The 24293-nt window shown below is 32.0% G+C and overlaps 1 protein-coding gene and 1 long non-coding RNA gene across 2 annotated transcripts in view; both read right to left on the bottom strand.

The window, feature by feature from the left end:
- Window positions 1-3068: 3068 nt before the first annotated feature.
- LOC132718375 (multiple epidermal growth factor-like domains protein 11) overlaps window positions 3069-24293 on the bottom strand; it is a 48234-nt gene continuing 27009 nt past the window's right edge. The window contains exons 9-17 of the mRNA XM_060702068.1: window positions 16058-16189; window positions 15720-15782; window positions 13861-14854; window positions 13600-13673; window positions 13198-13313; window positions 4873-4936; window positions 4272-4406; window positions 3397-4097; window positions 3069-3215 (exon numbers count right to left, since the gene is read on the bottom strand). Coding sequence (XP_060558051.1) covers window positions 3174-3215; window positions 3397-4097; window positions 4272-4406; window positions 4873-4936; window positions 13198-13313; window positions 13600-13673; window positions 13861-14854; window positions 15720-15782; window positions 16058-16189 — 2321 coding nt within the window. The 3' untranslated portion in view covers window positions 3069-3173. The remainder of the gene's footprint in view (window positions 3216-3396; window positions 4098-4271; window positions 4407-4872; window positions 4937-13197; window positions 13314-13599; window positions 13674-13860; window positions 14855-15719; window positions 15783-16057; window positions 16190-24293) is intronic.
- LOC132718395 (uncharacterized) lies at window positions 4062-6669 on the bottom strand. Its single transcript, XR_009624082.1, has 3 exons — window positions 6565-6669; window positions 4873-4936; window positions 4062-4406 (listed from the first exon to the last, which is right to left on the bottom strand). It is a non-coding gene; the product is annotated as an uncharacterized LOC132718395 (long non-coding RNA).

Raw genomic sequence — 24293 nt, 5'->3', positions numbered from 1 at the left:
AGTGTTGAGTGTTGGCGGTAAAAAAAGAAGATATAACTTCCTGATCAATTTTCACTTAGGTTGATTCAGTTTTGAATAAGCTTTGCAGAGATGTATTTTTTCAAGAAATATTTAGCTTTAATATTATCCGACGCCGTCAGTAATGAAATGGGATTAATTTTCTGAAACGTGATTTTATTCGAGATTTGCTTCTGAAAAAGACAACCTTCTGTCCGTAGAGCATGAATGTTAATACTCATCACAAGACAGTATGTTATTGATCTCAATTATGGTACATCTAAACGTGTATAATTTTTATGTTCAATAAAAATGTTGCATCACGTGCAGTTGTTATTATCATTTAATAATATTAAAATGACATAAAATATTTATGATGAACAGTCCTAGAATATTTTGATAAGGAACCGTCAGTTGTAAAATGTTATTGTTATCTGATAATGAACAGTCGTCATACTTGCTGGTATGTCATTTATTATTGACAGTTTAGGTTTTTCAAAATTTGCATGATTAACAGTCCGAATGTAGACCTTAATTAAATGTTCTGGAATATTAACAAAATGAATAGTCAACCTCATTAACCATATATATGAATGGTTGAACACAACAGTAAGGATAAATAGCGCAATGTGCATATCTTTTTATTTTGGTAACATATTTTAAGCAAAAAGAAAAGAAACTATAAGTCTGAAACATTCTCTCATAGCCTCCCCATCAGTACATTCAGTGCTTTGATTAAGTATTAAAATCAAAATAATATTGGTGTTTTGAATAGAAACTTAACATTTCAGCAATGTCTTAGAATTAAATGTTGTTTGACCCTACATTGCAATCACTATTATCTCAACAATAAAGACATTTCACTCTTAAAATGGCACTATAATCTTTTGTTCTTTGAATATTCATATCAAAAGAATTCCTGGTGTTTTAAATAGAGACTAAAATTGTAGCAACTTCTTAGAATTGAATTTTGATTGATCCTATATTTTTGTATTAATAACTATTATCTTAACAATAATGTTGTAAATTTATATTATGAAGGGTTTTGTCGTGAGATAACAGCTACAGAAGCCCAAGGATGTATTAAAAGCCCAATTCCAATGATAATGATAATGCACGAAAAAGAGGCAAAAGCGCTATTTTTGCATCAAATACATCAAACTAAACTTCTCAAATGGTAATTCGCGATTCATTTTATGTATTTAGTATAAGGAAACAATTGCATTTATCATGCTTTCCACGTGTGCTTGTGCGATATCATTCGGGAGTTCATATATTTTGACGAGACATCATTTGCGTTATACTAACTTAACGTAAATACTCGCTCAATGTTAGCGTTACACTATACATAAGGCGTCAATGATGAAATCTTTATACTTACTGTAAATATTTTTCATTTTGGATATGTGATAAATAGAATATTAAATTCGTCTTGGCTCATTACTAAATTTATTGAACTCGTTGAATAAAAACATATAGGATCACATTTTATGATTTTATTAAACTCGTTCAAAATATTAAGTATTGAACCTACACTAGTTTTATTATCCTCTATTTACTACACTTGCCAACAAATTAATAAATTTGTAAACATTAAAAGTATGAAGTTAATAGAATTGCATCTATATTGTAATAGTGTATAGTAAAAAATAACAACAACAACACGATGTACGCTTGCATAAATAGCAGAGAACATATTTCAAATACTTTTAAATCTTTTCAAGCGTCTCTTACTGAAAATAAGATTTGATACTATTCTTTACAATTGCACAATAAATAACTTTAAACAGTTTATAGAGCATCTGTTTTATTGTTCCTATCAAGAAAAAAAACGTGACTGTATAGAAAAAATTACCTTATGTAACGTGCATAGTCAACATGAAGTTGTTCAATATTATTTTTAAAATGTCATATTCACTCTCAACATTGGAACGAACGTCAATATGAAGTTGTTCAATATTATTTTTTAAATGTCATATTCACTCTCAGCATTGGAACGAACGTCAATATGAAGTTGTTCAATATTATCTTTAAAATGTCATATACACTCTCAGCATTGGAACGAACGCATGTACATGTTTAAGCGTCTTCAGTTTACTCTCTTTACTAAAAGCTATGTTATTTTGTTTAGTTATATACGTACAAATGAATACATTTAAAGAAATATCTTGACCCAAATTTTAAAGCTGTGAGAGTTTGCTTCGTAAAATATCAAATCGTAATAAGTCTATTTCCTTAGTTACAATTAACATAATCAGCTGCTGGTGAAATCTGCTGACTTGTAGTTATCTGACTGTATAATCTCTCGTGACGTGATTTCAAGTCCTCGTAAGTAACAGGAGAGACGCTCTCATGTGCGTTGTCTGAATAAAATATAAAGAATCTTGAATTTAAATATCTCCCTTTTTCCTATCTGGGTAATATATTACAGGAAACGATTTTCACTTTAAATGCAACATTTCTTATTATTCATTATAAATGTTATTTTGCATGCAAATTTACTTGAAACAACACAGGCTGTATTAAATGTATTTATAAAAAGAAAACATGTTTAAAACATAGATAGTAGATCATACGTTGTCCTCCCTCAACGTCCTTCCTTGTGTTTACTTGTTTCGAGACATACAATTGTGTAGTGTTTGAAAGGGTAATAAATAAAATGAAAAACCCTTCTGTGGCATTTTTATTAAGACATGAATATCAAACTGTGATAATGAACATGATGAAAGAAGAAATCTTAAATAATTACCGCCAGGACCATAATCACCATGCCTTGGCGTATTTTCGTACGCGTGTGAGCATGCTTGCTTATTATATCCATGCCTAGAATTAATAAAGAAATATGTTTAATAAAATGCATTTATAAAGAACTTATGCAATAAATCCATGAATTTAATATACGAGTATTAAAAGAATATACCAAACTAACAAATAACACTTTAAAAGTTAACACAAAGCGTGTAATGTAACTTTGCAATATCTTTGCATGCAAAGGAATTTATGATAAAGTATATTTACTTTTGAAGATTTATTTATTTGGTAAAAAAAAAGAAAAAAGAAGAAGACTTATTTGCGTAAATATGTTACAAACCGCCGTCTCCATACAATAAATACAATCAAAGCGGCAACACCAACAATAATACAACCAGCTACAAAAGATCCAAGTATAGATCCAATCAGTGTGCCCGTGGTATGCCCTTCTTGATCAGGTTGTATTGCTACCAAATTATAAATAATTATTTTTAAAGTTTATTTTCCAAAAATAAATAAAATCATAACTTTTAAATCGACATTTTCCTACGACAATAATATAGTATCGAGTTAATTCCAACACATATGAAATCTATTGCTGGCATGTGTCAATGATGATTAAAAGTGTTTTATTATGCTTTTACATACCTTTAACGCATGTTGGTCCTTTGAATCCCTGTATACATCCAATATTGCATAACCCTGTTGTATCGCATATATTACCTTTACAGTTATTTGGACAATTTGTACAAATGCTTTGGTTATACCCAAAAGCACTGACTGGGTAATATCCCCCGTCACATGTTGTACAGCCACCATAAATGCCTGATACACTTGAGATACATGCATAGCAATGTCTGTCGACATAACGACATAGTTGTGAACAATTAACACCATATGTTTCATTTGTACATGTATGGTTACAATATTCTCCGTTAAATCCCGGTTGCAATCAAAGCATCGACCACCCATAAATGAACAGTTTCCATCACAACCTGTAGGGCAGGTATTTGAACACGCTTCACCGTAAAAACCAAATTTGCATTTGGAACAATATGTCGTAGAAAGGCAAGTTAAACAATTTTCTGGACATTTGAGATCACAGAAATGACCGTACAATCCAGGTGAGCATGTATCACATTTGTATCCAGAAAAACCAGTTCGGCAACTGTGAACACAATGTCCTGTAGCTTTATTACATGATCCAAGTTTGCAACCAACTGAACATCTAAACTGACAATATGATCCGTAAAAAGCAGTATGTTTACACCAGGTACATTCTGTACCTGATATGCAAGGTCCACAGCTACTAGGACACGTGTTGTTACATTTATCACCGTACATTGAACCTGCACAAACATCACATTTATTTCCAGTAAAATAAGACGATTTACAAACACATTCCCCTGATGATAACGAACATGTATTGTTTAGACACCCTTTCCCACATTGCAAATTGCATCTGTAGGCATAATAACCAGGTTTACATTATGTACATTCATTACCATTTACACAAGTTTTACAATTTTCTAGACACACCTCTGTGCATTTTGCACCATAATAACCGTCAATACAACCATTGATACAATTCTTGTTGGAATCACAAGTAAAGTTTTCTTTACAACATACACATTCAGCACATGCCTGCATTGATAATCCTAGAAAATTGATATAAAATGAAGATCAACATGTTTCAATAAATTTGTAATTGATTACAATATTGCTTATAAAGCTATTCTACATTAAAAGCCATTGACAAAACTTATGCAGTTTTGTAGACACACCTTGGTGCATTTTCAATAGCCAGATATACATCTATTAACACAATAGTCCTAAGCATAACAAGAAACTGCCCAATTACTCTACAGATCTTGTTGATAATTTTAAAACAAGAGCAATCTTATTTGGTCAGATAGAACAGATATTCAGATGTCTATTTTGTTAATGATTTTATTGTAAGTATTAATAAAAATGAGCATTATATAAATATTATTGAAACTGACAGTTCATACAATACATTTATTGATATCTTTTATAAAAATCTATACTTATTTTACTTTATTATTTTTTTTATCAATGTATATTGTAATAAACTGGCAATACATTAACATAAAGATGCCTTACCAATCTGACATACTAAAACCAAAATTACAGAGACCAATCTTGTCATGTTGTCAACAGTTGTACCCTTAAATGAAATAATTTATCTATGAGGAATACATGTCAGTAAGAATATTTGTTTTGAGTGGATATCCTATCTGTGACACTGAGAAGCAAAAGTTGCAAAATTTTAACCGGTGTGTAGCTTGTCTTTTCTCACTTTATTAAGAAATATAGAGGACATTTTTTTTTGTTTTATGTGAATATGATGTAGACCATACTGTGCCTTTTGATTATTATATGCACTGCTCGCCAGTAGATATTTAAACACTTTCCTAAAATGATGAATAGTTGTGTCAAAAATGAATGACGGACAATTCAAACTGAAGATGTTAAATATTCACGATTTTCGTGTCGCCTACTACAGAGTTCATTCCTAAAGAAATACTAGTGAAATTGAATTCAAACCTTACAGTTATAGTCAGTACCAAGTCTAGTTGTGCACATTGTTGACATAGATTTTGTTAGAGGTATGGCCTTTTAATATATAAGTTTGTCCGGGCTGGTAACTGACTCACTTCATATGAGATATATAGCATTTCCACTTAAATTAAAGATAAACACATTTCTTTAAATTTGATTACTTGTTACTGGAATTACAACGACTGTTGACTGTTATACTAAAGTGCGAGAAACGAACGCTAAAAGAATATGACGCGAGACTTTCAAAGAATACGAGAACGCTGCAAAAACAAATTTCATTCAGATCTATAGTTATATTTGCTGTCTATTTTGTAATGTTAATGTAATGGTACAACTTTTAAGAATTATATAAGTTGATGGCAGACAAAGAATGGTAGGCAACGCTATATTTTTCACATTGTAAGTTATTCTCTATGAGAGATATAAATTTAATTTCACGCATAAAACGGTAAGCATAGAATACATAGTACAATATAAAAAGGATTTGTAACAATTAGCAAAACAAAAATATTTTAAATCGTACTTAAAAGGGATTTGAATATCGACCTTATCATCATACAATCCATTTATATATTCAGTTAGTTTCAACCTTATTTGACATACTAAATTAGTAATTCGAACAAAAAGTATGTATTATACTAATTGTTTCAATAATATAACAGAGTGCTTATTGTTTTAAGTATGATAACCATATTAAACAACAATAGTTAAAGATCTCATGCAAACATATTATGTCTTGGTTATTGTAACCATGATCCATTAATAAAATGGCAGGAAATCGTCTATTCTTTCAATCATCTGGTATGATTCCTGTTTTTTACAAAAGGCGTTTAACCTGCAAATTAGAAGCATAATGCCACATACTGACCTTAACCTTTTCTACAGATTAAATGAGATAAAAAAAGAAAGAAAAGAATTATTATCTCATTCAATGTGTTAAAAATTATAGACATGTTTTGGCTGACATTAGTTAACTTTTTCATTTCCTTTATAAAAATGAACAATTCAAAAACAAAGTTGAAGTTCTTGATAACTGCCAATTGCGCATGCCCGGAATCATGTTGTTCCGGATAATCCACAGTATCCGTATGTGTTAAGTAAGATACTTCTGTCGTAAAACCCTTTCGAGAACATACCATCAAAATAAGGGAACAACATAATTTTACCTTTTTTAATTTTCATAAAAAAGTATTTTATGTAAACTGACTTTATATTCTTGAAGAAGTTACATACCTTGTGAAATAAATCCTATTATTGGAATAACAAGGATAGTTGTTTAATCTTTAAGAAATGTAGATAATTACTACCTGATCCACTCATGCGTTAGGTTAGACGATAAGATAAGTAAGGATTTGTCCGTTTATGATAATTATTTAGTGACGCTGTTGACAAGTCCACTATTCCGGTGTAAAATATTATCATATTGTGTTTCTTATCTTAAGACAAGCATGCTTCCGATATAAATTAAAATATCGACAAATCAATCAACTGTAAGCGTTACACTACAAGTGATAAGAAAATTGACCTGTAAACAATGAAAATGATGTTTGTTAATTAGACAGTCATTAATTTGACAATTTATGCATCATTTACATGATAAACTATCATTACTTCTTTACGTGTATTACGCATTTAATCACATTGCAATTTATATATTCGGCAAAATTACGTTGTATTCAAATTTCCCATTTAAAGTATTGATTAGTATTGCTATATGATTAGTTCTTGATTGTATGTTAGACAAGTTTAATTCAGGAATAAAACAATGGCTATTTGGGTCTTTATAGATATAGATATGCAAAACCGATCATTTTAAGTGAAAACTTTAGGGAACATACTCAGAAACAAATGTCTTGCTTTGGTTGAGTTATTTTAGTCTTTGCTTGCCAAGTTCTACAGAAAATGCTTGCTATCTTTTTTCTTAAAACGTAAATTGATAATACACAGTGTAATGAACAGAAAATTGTATAAGAAAGAATGTTTCACAATGTGAATTTAAACATGTTTAAAGATCATGAAATTGTGATGGTTTTAACTTAGCATTATGAAAGTATTTTTATTACTATTTTCCCTGCATGAATAATTGGAAAATGCATGTTTAACATCATTGATAACCTTTAAAATGTATAGTTTTACATTTTTACATTTATTGTATTGTATAAGCTGTATAAAGGTTTTAGGAAAAACTATTCCTCTATAAATAGCTTTGATTTTCGGTTTGTATGATATGATAGAATTTGAGTAAATGTTTTTTTTCTATCACGTATTATCATGATGAATAAGTTAATAATAAAACCTTGATGAACATAATTTAAAGATGAAGATGATGATTATATCAGTGTAGTTGTATGAAAACAAATTTGTAATATTTTTACTATTTACCTATGTTGATGTTTTTGAAAGATAATGTAATGATTAATGATACATGCACATCTATTTTGTCAATTAAATATCTAAGACGCACAATTGATAATGATGGAAATCCCGCTAGTGAATTATTGTATTTGTTTTGAATAATATGTCTGCATGTGCAAAAATGTTACAAACTGCACGCATACCAAATTGTAATTATAGAATATCTCAAATAAAAAGCACAATATCTTAAATGCATCGTTTTAAAGCACACAGGACGAGTATTTTTGTTATTTGTAAGATTCAGTAATGTTAGGTGCTTTAGTAGTTAGTAAAACAATAAGATTACAATTAAACGATTCAGTACTATCCCAGGTGTTCTTAGTTCATAATTATTCTTATGTATATATCTATATATAATCATTCACAACTACACATTCCAATAAATCCGAATAATATTTGATGGACTGCTGCAGCGATATTACACAATTACTAACAAGTGAGCCATAAATATGATATTTTTGCCGATCAATATCACGTCCTATTCAATGGCTCTCTAGTCAATAATTGTTTTATTATATGAATAAGCAAAGATGAAAACACACAAAAAATAAAACCTGATAAGGAAATACAAAACACAACTCACGTTTGCCCGTTTTCATTTTTAAAAGCGCGGGGAAAAAGCCGCGTCGTAATCATAATGACGTCAGGCGATCAACGAATAACCGAACGCTGCGCAAACAAAAGTAATTCAAGTTTATAAACATCATCGCGGAGCAGCTTTTAAATTGAATAGTAAAGTAATTATATTTTGATCGAAAAAAAAACATGATATAAAGAACAAAAAGCAACATTTTATTTTTTAATGCACACGCGTAATTAAAAAGTTACGGTGTATGGTCATTGAGTCTCAATCTATTTATAGATAGGGAAAATCCGATTTAACCAGTGAAAATGATACATCACCAAGTATTTATGATTTATTAACTAGTTTTATTGACTACTGTTTGGACAAAAGAGCTTACATCTATATTTAGTTCATATAATATACATTTATAGTGCATGTTTGTTTGTTAGTTTGATTGGGTTTTAGGTCACACTGACAAAATATAGGTCATTTGGCGAAGTTCACTGGTGGAGGAAGACATCAGGAGCCCTTCCGTGCAATATTTCAGACACAAACGGGTACCTGAGTCGAACAACCGCATGTGAAAACAACCATCTTAATATACAGTCAGCATCGTACTTGTGTCAACCTTAATTAAGCGACTTTTTTATTAATCATCCGCACAAAATCCCTTCCGATGTTTTTACAATGTAAGTTCATTCTATTAAACCACATTTTTAGATTGCGGCCAGCGTCCACTAGATGGCGGCCCTAATATACGAAATTAAGTGTTTAAGTATCTATTAAACGGCCGTGACAAACAATCGTCGTTCAAAAACGAATTAATTTACAATTTCAATCGTTTCAAAATCGGATAAAAAATCGCTGAAAACTAAAGAAACATTTTCCCGATCGTAACATTTACTAAGCCATATTTTGTGAGGGGAATAAAAAACTACAACACCGCATTTGTCATGTGCTAAGAGTCATTAACTGTAAAAAGAAACAGATCGAAAATGACGTCGGAACAAGCGAAAAAATGACAGACAACTAAAAGGACCGGAGAAATCGAATTAGGAAATCGTACGTGGAATTGAGTCTGAGTAAATAGGAAATGGCATCGTTTCTAGTGGAAACTTAACGTAAAATATAGTGGACTAAACATTACTGAAAGGTTACTTCACTGTTCAGTCTGAGCCTTTCCTTTATGTCGGTGTAGGTGCCAAAAAAAGAAAAGAAAAAAAAAGAAACAACAAAAAACACATATTGATTACTTTTTAAAAAAAAGGCATACATGTAATTATGAGAATGTAATACATACATAATATTAGTATAGAAGAAGTATAGTTACTGTAGTATTAAAAAGGAAACCCTGTATTAAGTCTTGAATTTTCCAGAATTCTATTTAGAGACAACTTTATTAAGAAACCACTTTTTGGCAGTCCCTTGAGTGTTCTCTCCACACAATGCCGACTGTATGTTTAAGGAAGATTTTGTAAACTCTAACGTGTCATATTGGAGGTTAAATATTAAGTGCCGTATGAACACATTTCCAGATCCTTCTTAAATTCAGAAACATTTAATGTTAAATTCTCTGTAATGGTGCTAGGGGAGTGGACCGTACCTTGCACCTCCCTGTACCGTCCATGAACAGACATTTTCAATTGTCGTTTTGGAGTTCTTTAGGGATTCTGTTTTGTTAACTTTCAGTTAATCATTTAGGGAAAACTTTATGTCACTGTATTGTCTAAGGCGACCACCGTGGATTAAGTTGAGATAAGAACCCTCCTATCACCATGAGTTGATGAGCTTAAATGTATTCCCCCAGGTTAGCACCATGGGAAACTCTCTAAAAGAAGTATCACCGTGGGTCTTTGATATTAACTGTAACCTCTTAGGCTATCGCCTTGGGTGTACTTATGATTACAATCTTCGAAAAGGTCTAACCGAGGCCTTTGTGACATTCAATGTAAACCTGAGGCTATCACCGTGGGTGAACCCGAGATAACAACCCTCTAAAAGTTATAAAACCATGGGTTGTGTTAGCCGGACTATATTCTTTGAGGCAATCTCATTGAGTTTCATTGCGATAAGTTTCCTCTGAAAGGCCTATCACAGTGGGTTATGCGAGCTTTACATTATAGAAGAAAAAAAACACTCTTATAAACTCTTTTCAAGCCCTGTTGTGCTGTATTTAGAAAGTTTGATTTTCTTTATCGTTTTGGGTTACCTTAACTGTATTTTCTTAGCCTTTACTGATGGTTTAATCAAGATAAAAACCTGTCTACCATCATGGTTTGTGTGAGCTTTACATTATCTCCTAAGGCTTTACATTATCTCCTTAAATCATTCGTAAAGTCCTATCTAACCTAGCAGCTTTCATCGCGTTAAGAACCCTCTTTAAAGCTTACCATTGTGGAGCCTTATTGTATTCCCTGGGCCAATACCCATGGGTCCATTGCGAAAAAGTCTCTAAAAGACCTATGATCGTTAGTTGTGTGAGCTTTACTGTATTCCATGAAACTATCATCGTGAGTTTCAATGTAATACGAGCCCTCTATAAGGTTCATAAGTAAGCCTTTCTGTATTCCTCGATGCTATCATCGTGGGTTTAAATGCGATCAGAACGTTCTAAAGGCCTGTAACTATGCATATTGTGAGCTTAACTGTATATCCTGAAGCTATAACCTTTGGTTTAATTGCTAATCGAATCCGGTAAGAGGCATGTCACTGTTGGTTTTGTGAGATTAACAGTATTTGTTGAGGCTATCAACTTGTGTTTGATTGTGATACAAACTATTTGTGTGATTCATGCAGGTAAGAAGCTATTAAAAGGCTTACCGCCGTTGTGTGTGAAAACTTTACAGTATTTCCTTTGACTATCACCGCAGGTAACCCTAAAAAGGTTTAACTTCTTGGTTTGTAAAAGCTTTTCTTCCTACACTGAGGATATTTCCATGGGTTTGTTGCAAAAACTTAAATATTATATCACTGTGTGTTGTGCACAGCTTTGGTGCATTATGTATTCCTTGAACCTAACATCTGTTGGTTTTCTTGGATTACGAACCCGTAAAGATGAGCTTGGGTTGTGTGAGATTAGCTGTATTTCCTGAAACTGTCATTTTGAACTTCATTGCGATAAAGCCCTCAAAGCCCTATTTACATGACTTGTGTGAGCCTTACTGTATTCTGGAGAATTTTACCGTTTGTTCATTTTTGCGATTAGAAGTCTCTTAAAGACCTATTTCCATGGATTGTGTGAGATTTAATCTATTCCCTGAGGCTGTCATCGCGGGTATCATTGCGATCAGAACCTTCAACGTGAGATTTTGTAAGCGTAAAACTCAAAAGTATTCGATGAGGTTATCAACATGTGTTTTAAAGCCATATGTACCCTCTAAAAACAAACAAATATGGTAAATATGAGCTTTACTGTATTCATCAGGGCTATCAGCGTGGGTTTCATTGCGATACGGACCCTGTAACAGGTATGCCACCTTGTATTGTTTGAGTTTTAAAGTATTTCATGTGGCAATCACAATGCGTTTCATCGCAAAAGAACCGTCTGAAAGACATTTTACAGTATATTATGTGAGCTTTACCTTAATTCTGATGCTCTCACCGCGGATTTCATTTCCTTAAGAACCCTCGAAGGTGGGTTGTGTATGTGAGCTTACTTTGTTTACGGAGGCTATTCCCATGTGTTATATTGCGATAAAATTGCTCTAAAAGTTCTTTTACAGTTGGTTGTATTAGATTTCATGTATTCACTTAGGATATTCTTGGGGGTTGCATTGCGTTAAGAGCCGTCTAAAAATCATATCACCATTGGTTGTGTGAGCTTTACTGTATTCATTGAAGCTAACCACATTTGTTTCATTGTGAAAGTACCGTCTCAAAGGCTTGCCACCGTGGGTTGTGTGAACTTTACTGTATTTTCTAACGCTATCACCGTATTAATTATTGCAAAAAAGGCCCCCCTTAAAGACCTATCACCATGGGTTTTGTGAGCCCTACAGTATTTGCTAAAGCTTACACTGTGCGTGTTGTTGTGGTAAGAACCCTCTTAAAGGCTTATCGCCTTGGATTGAAATTAACGTTATTCCCTGAAGCTATCATTGTAACATGTTTTTGCGATAAGTACTCCCTATAAGGGTTATCACTGCAGGTTGTGTCAGCCTTAATGTATTTCGCGACTATCGGTGTAAGTATAATTGCGATGACACTATAAACACCCTGCTGCTGTTGGTTATTTGAGCTTTAGTGCGTTCCCTGTTGCTGTTGGTTACATGAGCTTAACTGTACTCTTTGAGGCTATATCTGTTGATTTACCTAGATAAAACCCTATAAAAGGCCTATCACCATGCTTCTACATCGATTTGATATTAAATATATATTTTATCTTCAGTTTTATACAAGAATATACAAATATATCATTTTAATCAAGATGCTGCTAACGTTTATTCCATTATATGTAATTATGTAAATTTGATATTTTAATTTATTTTAAGTTAGGTTATTTATATTTTGTTAAAAAATGTTTAATATTAACCATTTATGATTTATATAATAAGTTGTAACACAAAAATTAGTGTTAACCAAATGAAAAAGAATTAAAACAGACATATTTGATCGATCAGAATACACATTGCTTTCCTTTCAAATTGCTACCATCTTTACAACGTTTAAAGTTGCATAGTCAATAGAAACACGTGCATACCTATCATATCACTTTAAGCATAAAACAGTATTTTGTGTTTATGGTGTAAAAATACTGTCTTCAGTTTCACTTGCGGAAAAGCATCTTCATTTTTCAATAGTAAACCAAATTATCTAAACTACTAAAGGATGCATTTGTCACAAACATCATTGTCAATCTAAGAAGTTTATTAAAATCTAGTGTTAACATAGACAGCTTCTGGTGGTGATATCTGCTGATTTGTAGTAATCTGACTGTATGCTATCTCGACACGTGAATTAAAATCTTCATATGCATCAGGAGAGCCGTCTTCATGTGCGATATCTGTATAGAATATATAAAATATCTTATTCGTTATTAACATATGACTTCATCCTTATCACGCAACTTATTTGTAAAAGGCGTCTTTAAGTTATTTCTAAGCACCCGAATCAGGGTACATTATCAAATTGATGTATTATTACATTGGATTATTTATATGTAAGAATGACTTTAACGATGCTATCTCATGGAAATAAACAAAAATTTCATATTTAAAATCATTGGTAAACCATGTCTAAATTATATTCCTGAGTTTAATTTTAATTTAGATAAACAAGAACGTTTTAATGAATTTGTATCATGCCACTAATATTATTTTTACCAGGAGCTAAATTGTTTTCTGTTTCTTCATTTTTTCCAAACCTACAAATAAATAATAATGGTAATATTTAGAAAAACAGCTTGTAGCAAAGAACATACTCTAAATCTTGTTTTGGAATATTTAAACGCAAGTTATTATGAAGTTGAATAATTCATAATAGCAGAACAATAATAGGCATTTATAAATTTAAATACAATTATGACGAAAAATATCAAGTATGTTACAAACCTTCGCCTCATTGTAATGAAGGCAAACAAAGTTGTCACGGCAACAATACCACCAGCGAGAAATGATCCAACTATAGAGCCTATCAGTGTACCCACGCTAAAGCCTTCTCGGTCCTGTATAATTGCTGATATTTTTTTTGTGCAGCAACCATAGTCATCAAATTGATTTACGATACACATTTGGCAATTTACATTTTTATCACGACATAATTTAGAAAAATCAACACCGTACTTTCCATCGTTACATGCAATGTTGCAAAAGTCTCCGAAAAAACCTGGTTTACACTCAAGACAGCGTCCATCAGCAAAGGAACAGTTTCCTTTACAACCAAACGGACAGGTATTTGTACATGTTTCTCCATAAAAGCCTGATTTACATTTTGTACAATTTGTTTCCGAAAAGCATGCTGAACAATTTTCTGTGCAATTCAAATCACAAAAGGGTCCGTATAATCCAGGCGAGCACATGTCACATTTATCTCCGACAAAATTAGATTTGCATCCCCCAGTACAGTGTCCATTTCCTTTATTACATCTTCCATCGACACAACCAACAGAACATCTATACTGACAATATGATCCGTAATAAACCGCGTGTTGACACCATGAACATTCTGTTTCTGTTATACATGAGCCACAGTTACCAGGACACGTTTTATTACATTCATCACCATACTTTTTTCCCGAACAAACATCACATTTATCTGTGACAAAATCAGCCGATTTACAAGAACATCCTCCAGATGAAACTGAGCATGTATTGTACACACAACCTTTCCCACATAGTAAATTACATTTGTTGGTATAATAACCGGGTCGACACTCTGTGCATTCATAACCATTTACACAGTTTTTACAATTTTCTAGGCATTTCTCTGTGCACTTCTTGTCATAATAGCCACTTATACATCCATAAATACAATTCTTATTTGAATCACAAGACAGTTGCCCACCTTTGCAGCATCCGCATTCTTCACATGCCTGCATCGATAATCCTTTAAAAACATTTTTTGATTGTAAATTACTTTTTAAAAAAAAACAACAACAAAAAACAAATTGCTTCTAACCATATATAAAACCATGCATTTCAAATTTTATTTCAATTTTTATCATGGATTCATTGCTGAAACAAGAGCTGAAAAGTGACTTATGCCCCCATAGTGAAATTTTGACAAAAAAATCCGCAATTTATGCCAAAATACCGGTAATATGTGCCGAACTGTTGTTTGATAAATATCATTCCTTTATTTGAAAGTTAATTATAAGTGTAGGAGAAATAGTCTAAAAGAATTTACTAAAAAAACATCAAGGGCGAAACAAATTCAAGCGGAAAATCAAGATACTATGCAAACAAACAATCCTGTGTAGTTTCACTGAAATCCCTCCAGCGGTTTTGGAGCTGTAGCGTGGACAAGCTCAGTGTACTCAGAAATAGACCATTAAGGGGCCATAACTGTGCCAAAAAATCAAGTAGAATATTAAGAGAATATGCACAACTACGCTTGGTGAAACTCAATCCCATGAAATTTTATTTAAATTCCCCAGCGCTTTGGTGATGAATTAATGACAAGTTTAGTTTACTCGAAAATTGTCCATTAAGGGGCAATAAGTGAGACAATAAATGCAAGCGGAAAGTCAAGATACTATGCACATCTAGGCATAGTAACAACCTATTTTTGAAGTTTCATTGAAATCCCCCAGCGGTTTTGGAGATGAATGATAAATAAGATTACCGGACGGAGGGACGGAACGATGAAGGACGGACAATTCAATTGCTATATGCCGTCTCTCGGGGGCCTTAAACGATTATGTTCCTTAATGTTTTAATTTTAATCTGTTTTACATATAGTGCTGTCTTACCAATTTGGAGTACTGTAAACAGAAATACATGTGCAAATCCTGTCATTGCACTTCCAAAATAATCTGCAAATGAATAAGATTGTAAAGCAATGTAAATATACTGTTTGTGAAATGTTCTTATACCCGTTCTGTCAAGTAATTTTTTAAAGTAAAATAGCAGTTCAAGTTTAAAGTATTGCTACTTTATGTGAAATAATGAAATGTGCACATATATCACTATTACTATCAACTGAAATCAAGTGTCTTAAAGGGCGAAAAAAGGACATGTAACGTAAATTTTGTAGGAATATGGTTAATCTACAAAATTCTAGTATCAAATTATATATATAAATACTCACGATTCCAAACAAATATGAAAAATGTATGACTGTTTTCTTCAAATGTGTTTTTTTCTCTTTCCCTGGCGCAATGTAGGAATTGTTCAAATCTCATCAGATTGTATTTGGAAACAAAAACAGAACAAAAACATTCTTTGATTAATATATCTTATATAACATAAGTTTCGGCAATGAACGGCAAAATACTATTTCTTCTATTTCATTCGATACAATATAAATAAACAACGTATACAGGATGAAAAAAAAACTAAACGTTTCTTTTAAATACTATGGTGATGATTTAAATAAAAAATAAACTTAATTATAAATTGGATTGTTTAAAATGTTTGATTTATTACAAATTCACCAAATATAGCACAGTGCGAATGTATGAACAAATAAATTTATAACAAATATTATTTATTTATGATTTATATTCACACATCTTGACGCGAACTCAACATGCAATATAGAATATTTATTATCAATTTCACTTGATGCATCAATGCTGTCTATTATAGCTGGTGTAAATGGCGGATAATCCGGCTAAAAGAAGGATCTATAGCGGTTAATAAACTTACCTCGCAAATGCACTTTATTGTCCATACACATTCATTTTTATGGCAAAACTATGCAAATAAAGAATTTAACTTGTACACATATAATGTTTTTTTCTAATTATCAAACATTAAATAATTCAAATGATAAAAATTACCTGTATACTAAATCAGTGATCCGAGAAGAGAAATGTTCATTCCTAATATTAGAATACCAGTAAAGCAGGGGATTTTATTGAAAAAACACAAACGTTTTACATTTGTATATGAATCATACACTCATAACATCATCTGCCGTCTCAATACATAATTAAACTATGAAATCTTTACATTTAAACTGGAAAAAGTAAGAACATTATATTTTTGTGTCCTATCATATATTTTTTATTTAATGCTGCCAAGGAAAGTTCTGTTCTGAATTCTAATGTGTTTACAAATTCTACTGTCGTTAAAAGTAAGTTTTGTGTTATAAAATATATTTTGTCAATGTTTGTGAGACAGTTTAGTGATCATAATTTAAAAATTCGTTACTGAAACGATATTACTGACACTTCAATATGCCATCGATACGTATTTACACGTCTTAACAGCAAATGTTTCATTTCTTGCTTACATAACATTTACTGGTCGAGAAAAGCTTAAAATGCCCATCCGCGCATTATTTCCCACACAAACTGGCATCTGTGTATAACCTACGATGTTCCGTTAGCTAGTTTGATAGCTTCCTCACATGAAACAAAATGCAAAGTACCTGGAGGAATACGGAACAACAACCACGAAAGGCAAGTGGTTTGATATCAATGACCCTAATCACTCGGCAACGGACGCCCTATCCAAAATTGAACATAATATGAATAGTTTTGTGAACATTACAGTTGCTTGATTGTATATATTAATTCATTACTCAATAAATCTAAATTATCTCGAATTTCACTTACAAATGTTTTTAAAATGGTTGAAAGCAATGCAATGAAGGTAACAATGTAGATACTTGTTTGCATTAACTGAGGCATATGAGTGTTTATTCTTGTGTATATGTAACATCTACTGTAACAGAAAGTGATAATACGATAATTATAATGTTGCAAGTATCATATGGTAATAATTTTCTGTCCGATTATCAAATGTACAAATGAATTTATTGATTAAAAAATAGAAGATGACAGACAAAGAATATGCCCGATGTATTAAATGAATATTTTTGACGTTTCGCAAGATTTCGATATTTTAATACTAAGCTAAATTATAAGGGGGGTTGTCCAAATATAAATGCAACTGGGTCAATTTTCAGAAGTGCTTAACAAACAGTGACAAAATAAGTATCTCAATCCTTCAAAATACTCACCACCATGTGACATACAAAGTCTTAGTCTTTTAGTCATTTTTTAAATGCAAATAAGGAAGATGAGGTAGGTCGACAGCCTTTTCCTGTTTCAAATCGTACAATGGCCGCTTTATGTGTCAAAGCATTGTCATGCAACAACCTGCCACCACGGAAACCAGTTGCTACAGCGGTTCAACGCTTTTTGAAACATTTCTTTTATTTATGAAGGACATCGCCTTTGTAAATTTTGGTATTTACAGATTTACCCATGAGTACGGCAATTTGAATAGCAGGACCTTGATTGGTAAAGCAAATTACATACATGACATTTTTGACGCTCGTGGTCCGTTTTATAGGTCTATGACTTCCTTTGGTTGCCCATATTTTGTTATGTAATGAATCCTTCGCTTTGGCTAAAAAAATGGTACTTACATCTCATTATTAGTGATGATATTTGTGAAAGATCGATTGTTGTATTTAGGGACCTGTTTCAATAATTGTTTGGAGATTCTTACCCGAGTAAGTTTAGGGACTTAACAAAATCTTAAACATTTATTTTCTATGACGACACTTTTTATTTATCATATTAGTTTTTTGTATAGTTTATGTGTAATTCTATTCTATATTACAACTCATTGAGGAATCGACTGTAAAATTATTGAATGAACTTAACGGTACTGTTTAAATTATTTAAAAAAAAATGTTTATAAGTTACCTTTAAATCGAATGACTTCAAATTCTAGACATATTAAGGAAAATATGCTATTTTATCTTGGATGCAATCACCTCTGATATTGGCTACATAAACAGCTATGGCTATTAAGATATTTACCATGTAGTGCACTTAAATGTCCATACAAATCCAATAAATGAGTATTTGTATCATTCCACTTGAAAAAAAGAGAAAAAAACAAATTTGTAATCCGAGCAAATGATCAGAGTTAACCCGGTGATTTTAAACCATGAAGCGTGTATTTTGTAATATAAATTTAACTTCCTTTTTCATTCATTCATAAAACTTGACCTTATTCTTCTAGATCTTCAGTATTCAGTTAAAGAATCAATTTCACATTAAACCTCAATCCATTGTGTTTAAGAGAGTGCTTACAAGCATGAACTATAATTATATATTCAAACTGATCTTTTTTGTGGTCCAATTATGCTTGTTTATCACGTATATATTTCACAAAATTGACTATAATAATGGTAACTGACCAATACCTGATATTGAAAAAATGTTTTTGATAAACTACAAAAACTACAAAAATATATAGACAGTCCAACACATTTTGTCAATTAAATACTACCTATAATTGCCAAAAGATATTTATAGAATTTGCATGAGTCACAGGAGTCATTGACTAAATATATGAAGAAACATATACAATTGAAAAATAATAGGTGAAAAACATGAAGTTAAGTGCACATGGACTATTAATTTTGCATGTGGAAAAAAATATACAAAAACAATCTTGCAAATTATAAAGTTAATATTACTTTTACATATATATTCAACATTTGCAATTGAATGGGGATAATTCACTTTAAAGGTTAATACTATAACCGAAGACGTGATGATAAGAAGGATAAGGTCCAATTGTATAATGATCTCCTTCATTCCAGATTCTACTATCAACAACGAGACTGAAATTTTCATGTAATTTTGTTGTTATTAATGCTTCCGAGGATCACTCTTTTCCAAATTATTATGCTCCACAGCAGCAGGTTCCGCAGCTGTAAAAGGCTGACCTTTTCTTCACTTCAGTGTTGTAATATTTGTCTGGTTCGGAATCGTTGATCATAGCAATTTAAATCTTGAAAATTGAGTACCGCTTGTACCGCCAAGCCGGAGCTAGGGGACGTGAGGAATGTTGCATTTTGGAATGTTATCTTATGTACAGACTCAATCACAATCGAGTCTGCAATTTTCATGTTAATTTGTTGTGATAAATGCTTCCGAGAGATCACTTTTTTCTAGATTCATAACAGCAGATGTCAAATTAGTTTTTGCAGCTGTAAAAAGATGCCCCGTATTTCACTTAAGTGTTGTCATAGTTTCTGGTCCTTTAGGATTTTTTATTGTGTTGTATTAAAACCCACTTAATTGGTGCTTGGGGTCATGATTAGTTAAATTGTGTTACTTTAGTTCGATTGTTTTGAAAGCTATAAGCTTATTTAAACATTCTAGAATCCGCCCCGTGAACCAAACACTACTAAACAACGAGTAAAGTTTATTATGCACTGAAACAACAGCTTTCAAAAGACGGGATTGGAACCAACGCAGCCAGCATTCCTTAGATTACTGATTGATATTGTACTTTCCATAATTTTCTCTCATGTACCAGCCAAAATAAACCGAGTCTGCATTTTGTCTTTCAAAATTTATTTGCATTGCTCCAAATTAACCTTCGCTTTTACATATTTTTTAGAATCTTATAATTTTACTAATTTACATTTATAAATGCATTTAAACTCAGTGGTATTTGAGCCAATCATAGAGACAGCCTTGCCTAAATTTAACAAATTAAATGTCTTAACGTTGCCGTGGTATACAACTTGTGAACATTGTAAATAGTCCTGATTTAAAAAAGAAATGTGGTTTAAGGAAACGGCGGATTAGTTAAATAGTACAATCAGCCATATCTTACACTAACATGCAAAATGCCACACGTCGTTATAAATATAATATATAATTCTTTCAAAAAAGTGGTTTGAATACAGAGCTGTGTGCAGATTTACTATAAATTCAATCTATATAATTTTTAATAACAGTGCATTAAATAAATTCATGGAATTAAGTGAAAATAATTTTAAAGTAAAGTAGCAAGGATAGTATTGCTAAGAATGATTTAAAACAAATAATTCTTCTTAAATGTACATTTATCAGAACTTGCATTAACATTATTTAATTCATGTGTTACAAACCTTCCCCTCCATACAATGTAAGCCATCAAAAAAGCACCCCAAGCAACACAACAACCAGCCATAAATGCCCCTAATGTAGATTCTATCAGTATACCTGTAGAATGTCATTGTTGATCCTTTATTATCGCTTCACTACAACAAACATATACCTGTACATGTTTTTTTCCGTATATACCTGATTTGCATGTTGCGCAGTTTGTTTTGGAAAGGCAAGTAAGACAATTTTCGAAGCAATTTAAGTCACAAAAATGCCCATGTTAACCATGTAAGCAAGTGTCCAATTTGTCCCAGATATAAACAGATTTTATCTTCTGATACAATATCCATTTGCCTTATTGCATCTTTTATCAAAGCATTCAATAGAACATATCAGTCGACAATATGTTCCGAAATATACAGTATATGTACCCCATGAACATTCTGTAGACGATGCACACTAGCCACAATTACTTGGACAGATCTTGTGACATTCATCCCCATACTTATAACCTGAACAATAGTTACATTTACCCTGAGTAAAATCAGTCGATTGACGGGGACATTCTCCGATATAGAGCGAGTTTGTATTGTTGGCACATTCTTTTCCACATGAAACAATACATTTGTTTAAGTAAAATATCCAGTTAGGCTCGCTATACATTCATTATCATTCGTTACATGCTTTACAATTTTCCACACAATCCTATGTACATGTTTTTCCATAATTGTCGTCTTGACATCCAAGATAGCAATTCTGATTTGGACCACAAGCTATAACTTGCAAGCTTGCGTCGACAATTCTTAGAAATATAATTTGATGTACCTGTATACTAAATTTGAAAGATTTCAATTTCTTGATATACACATCAGATTACAAAAGCTATATAATTGTACTTGATGGTATTCTGCATATTTATAGATTTTTTGTTTTTTGTTTTGGGTTTTACGTCACATCGACACAGTGTAGGTCATATCGCGACGTTCCAGCTTTACTGATAGAGGAAGACCTCACATATTTATAGAATTGGATATTTGAAAAGTTTAGGTACGAATTGGACTTTTATGTTTAATAAGATTCTCCTTTACGTTATTGTATTCTTCCTGATACAAAATCTATTTTTTCATTTCAAATTGATATAAGGTAATACCTGTAAAAACATATACAGTCAAACGTGTATTAATCGACCGCGCAAGGGAAACACCAAAATGATCGCCTAACAAAACGGTCTCTTAAGACAAAACATGAGAAAAGTAAAAAAATTATAAATGACATATTTCCTCGTTGCAACTTCATTTGCTCCGATCATCTCAATAGATGCTCAAATAAAATATGGCCCTTGATCGCTCACCTGACCCATCGAAATCATCCGAGCAATTACCTAGACAAGAATCCTGAACAAGTTTGATTACAGGTGAGTCAAAACTTTGACCACTAAAGTGTTAACAAGGTTTTTCCATATTCGGCGGTATGGCCTAGTTTTTGACCCCAGGTGACCCATATTACAACTTGACCTAGAAATCATCAAAACAAACTTTCAGACCAATTTCCAGGATATTTGGATCAAAACAGTAGCCAGCAGAGTGTTAACAATGTTTTTCTATATTTAGCTCCTGCGACCTAGTTTTTCATCAGAGATACCCGGTAACCCACGTTCGAACTCATCCGAGCAATTACCTAGACAAGCATCCTGAAAAAATTCGATGATGATTGAGGCAACAATGTGACCGCTACAGTGTTAACGAACAAATGTGGACGGACGACGGACATTAAACGATCATAAAAGCTCACCCTGACCTATCTCAGGTGAGCTTAAACATATGATATTTATTGACAAAACAGTTTTGATTCCCTACGTACATGTTTGACATTTTCCGTTAATTTTCTAGCTACTGTATTCCGTTCCTTTTACTTGTATCCGACACGTAACATCTAATTTGTGTAGACACTTTCTTTGGTGCATTTTTCATTTGAAATAAACAAACTACACTCTAATTGTAATTAATGTATTTAATTGCTGATCACGTCACACGTATAATTAATTTCATTTGCATACGCTAAAAACGGTTTGGGAAATATAGTTTTTTACAAATTTATATATTGTGTTTTTTTCTAAAAACATAAACGCTTGACAGGTAGGAGAACTTTAACAATCTTTCTGCAGTCTTATCCGTGTTTGATAATCCTAAAAGTGGTCGCTTGATCAAAAGATTGATATGAATTTGCTGACTAACTAGCGGTCGCCCGTCGCGTTGAGCAAAGTCGCTTAACTCATTAGAGCTATATAGAGAAAATTGTCGAGGGGCATTTATAGTGGTCGCATAAGACAAAAGTTGCTTAATACACGTGGTCGCATTGGAAAGTTAGACTGTATTCGAAAAAGTTCTTTGTATACTTAACAGCTATAAGCAACGAAGCTTTTATGCAGATACTCATTGAGCATGACCCAAACCTTTTTCAAATACGGTGTAAGGTTAAAATGTTTAAATTAAATAACATAATTATACGTCAAAATAGCTAACAGGTGGGAACCATACTTATTGTGTTATATCTCTTAATATCATCAATAAATGCTATGTTTTAAATTCATATTGTCGCAGATTTAGCTTATGATTTAATCCTTTTACATGTCTGAAGTCAGATAAGACATCGGTAACAAGAGTTGTTTTACAGTATTTGATTATCTCTTGGTTAAACAACATTATAGCTGGTGTGTAGGAAAGTGACGATTAAGATAAAATTAGATCTATTTCAGTTTTAATATTACAAATAATAAAAACTACACGGTAAAAGTATTTTATATTTCGCATGAACAACCAATATACTTTTAATTTTTTTAGGCAAGCTTTGAAAACATCCCCTCATAATGGTTTATTGTAGGGATATTTTGAATAAGTATTTTTGTGAAAGTCAAATGGTCAAAAAAGTGTTTTAAGTGGGTGAGGTAAGGTAACACTTTTATACATATGAAACGCATTTTGTTTAGAGCAATTATTTTGCTCGTGTAATTTGTTACCGTAATGTTATTATTTGTTTCTTAACAATAAGCAATAGGAAAACAGTTTTCATAATGATGATATCATAGATTATTCTGAGTTTCCAATTCTAATAAATAGCCCTTCTAACAGCAAAGTTTAAGTTCGGTAATGTATCAATAAATTGTATTTAAATTTCGCATACAGGTGACCTTTAACTGTCCTATGTTGTCAATTTTACGGTTACTTTCAGTTTCCATTACCCATGGTCTACCTTAAAGCTTAATCAATATTTCATGAACATCTATCATTAAAGGAACGATTGGTTGATGGGAAGAAATTCAGCAAGTAAGGCTAGGCAATTGATTATTCCCAATCAAATAGACAAACCCTTGTTAAATACCCGACAAACATCGTTCAAACCAATATAATTTTGATTCTAAGAAAACAAAAGAAGGGAGATAACTAACACTATTTTTAATAACGATAAAGTTGAGTA

The sequence above is a fragment of the Ruditapes philippinarum genome, unplaced genomic scaffold (assembly GCF_026571515.1).
Source record: "Ruditapes philippinarum isolate M1 unplaced genomic scaffold, ASM2657151v2 ctg871_1_1_1_1, whole genome shotgun sequence".
Classification (NCBI taxonomy): domain Eukaryota; kingdom Metazoa; phylum Mollusca; class Bivalvia; order Venerida; family Veneridae; genus Ruditapes; species Ruditapes philippinarum.
The sequence above is the reverse complement of the archived record's forward strand: the minus strand, read 5'-3'. Positions and strand labels throughout refer to the sequence as shown.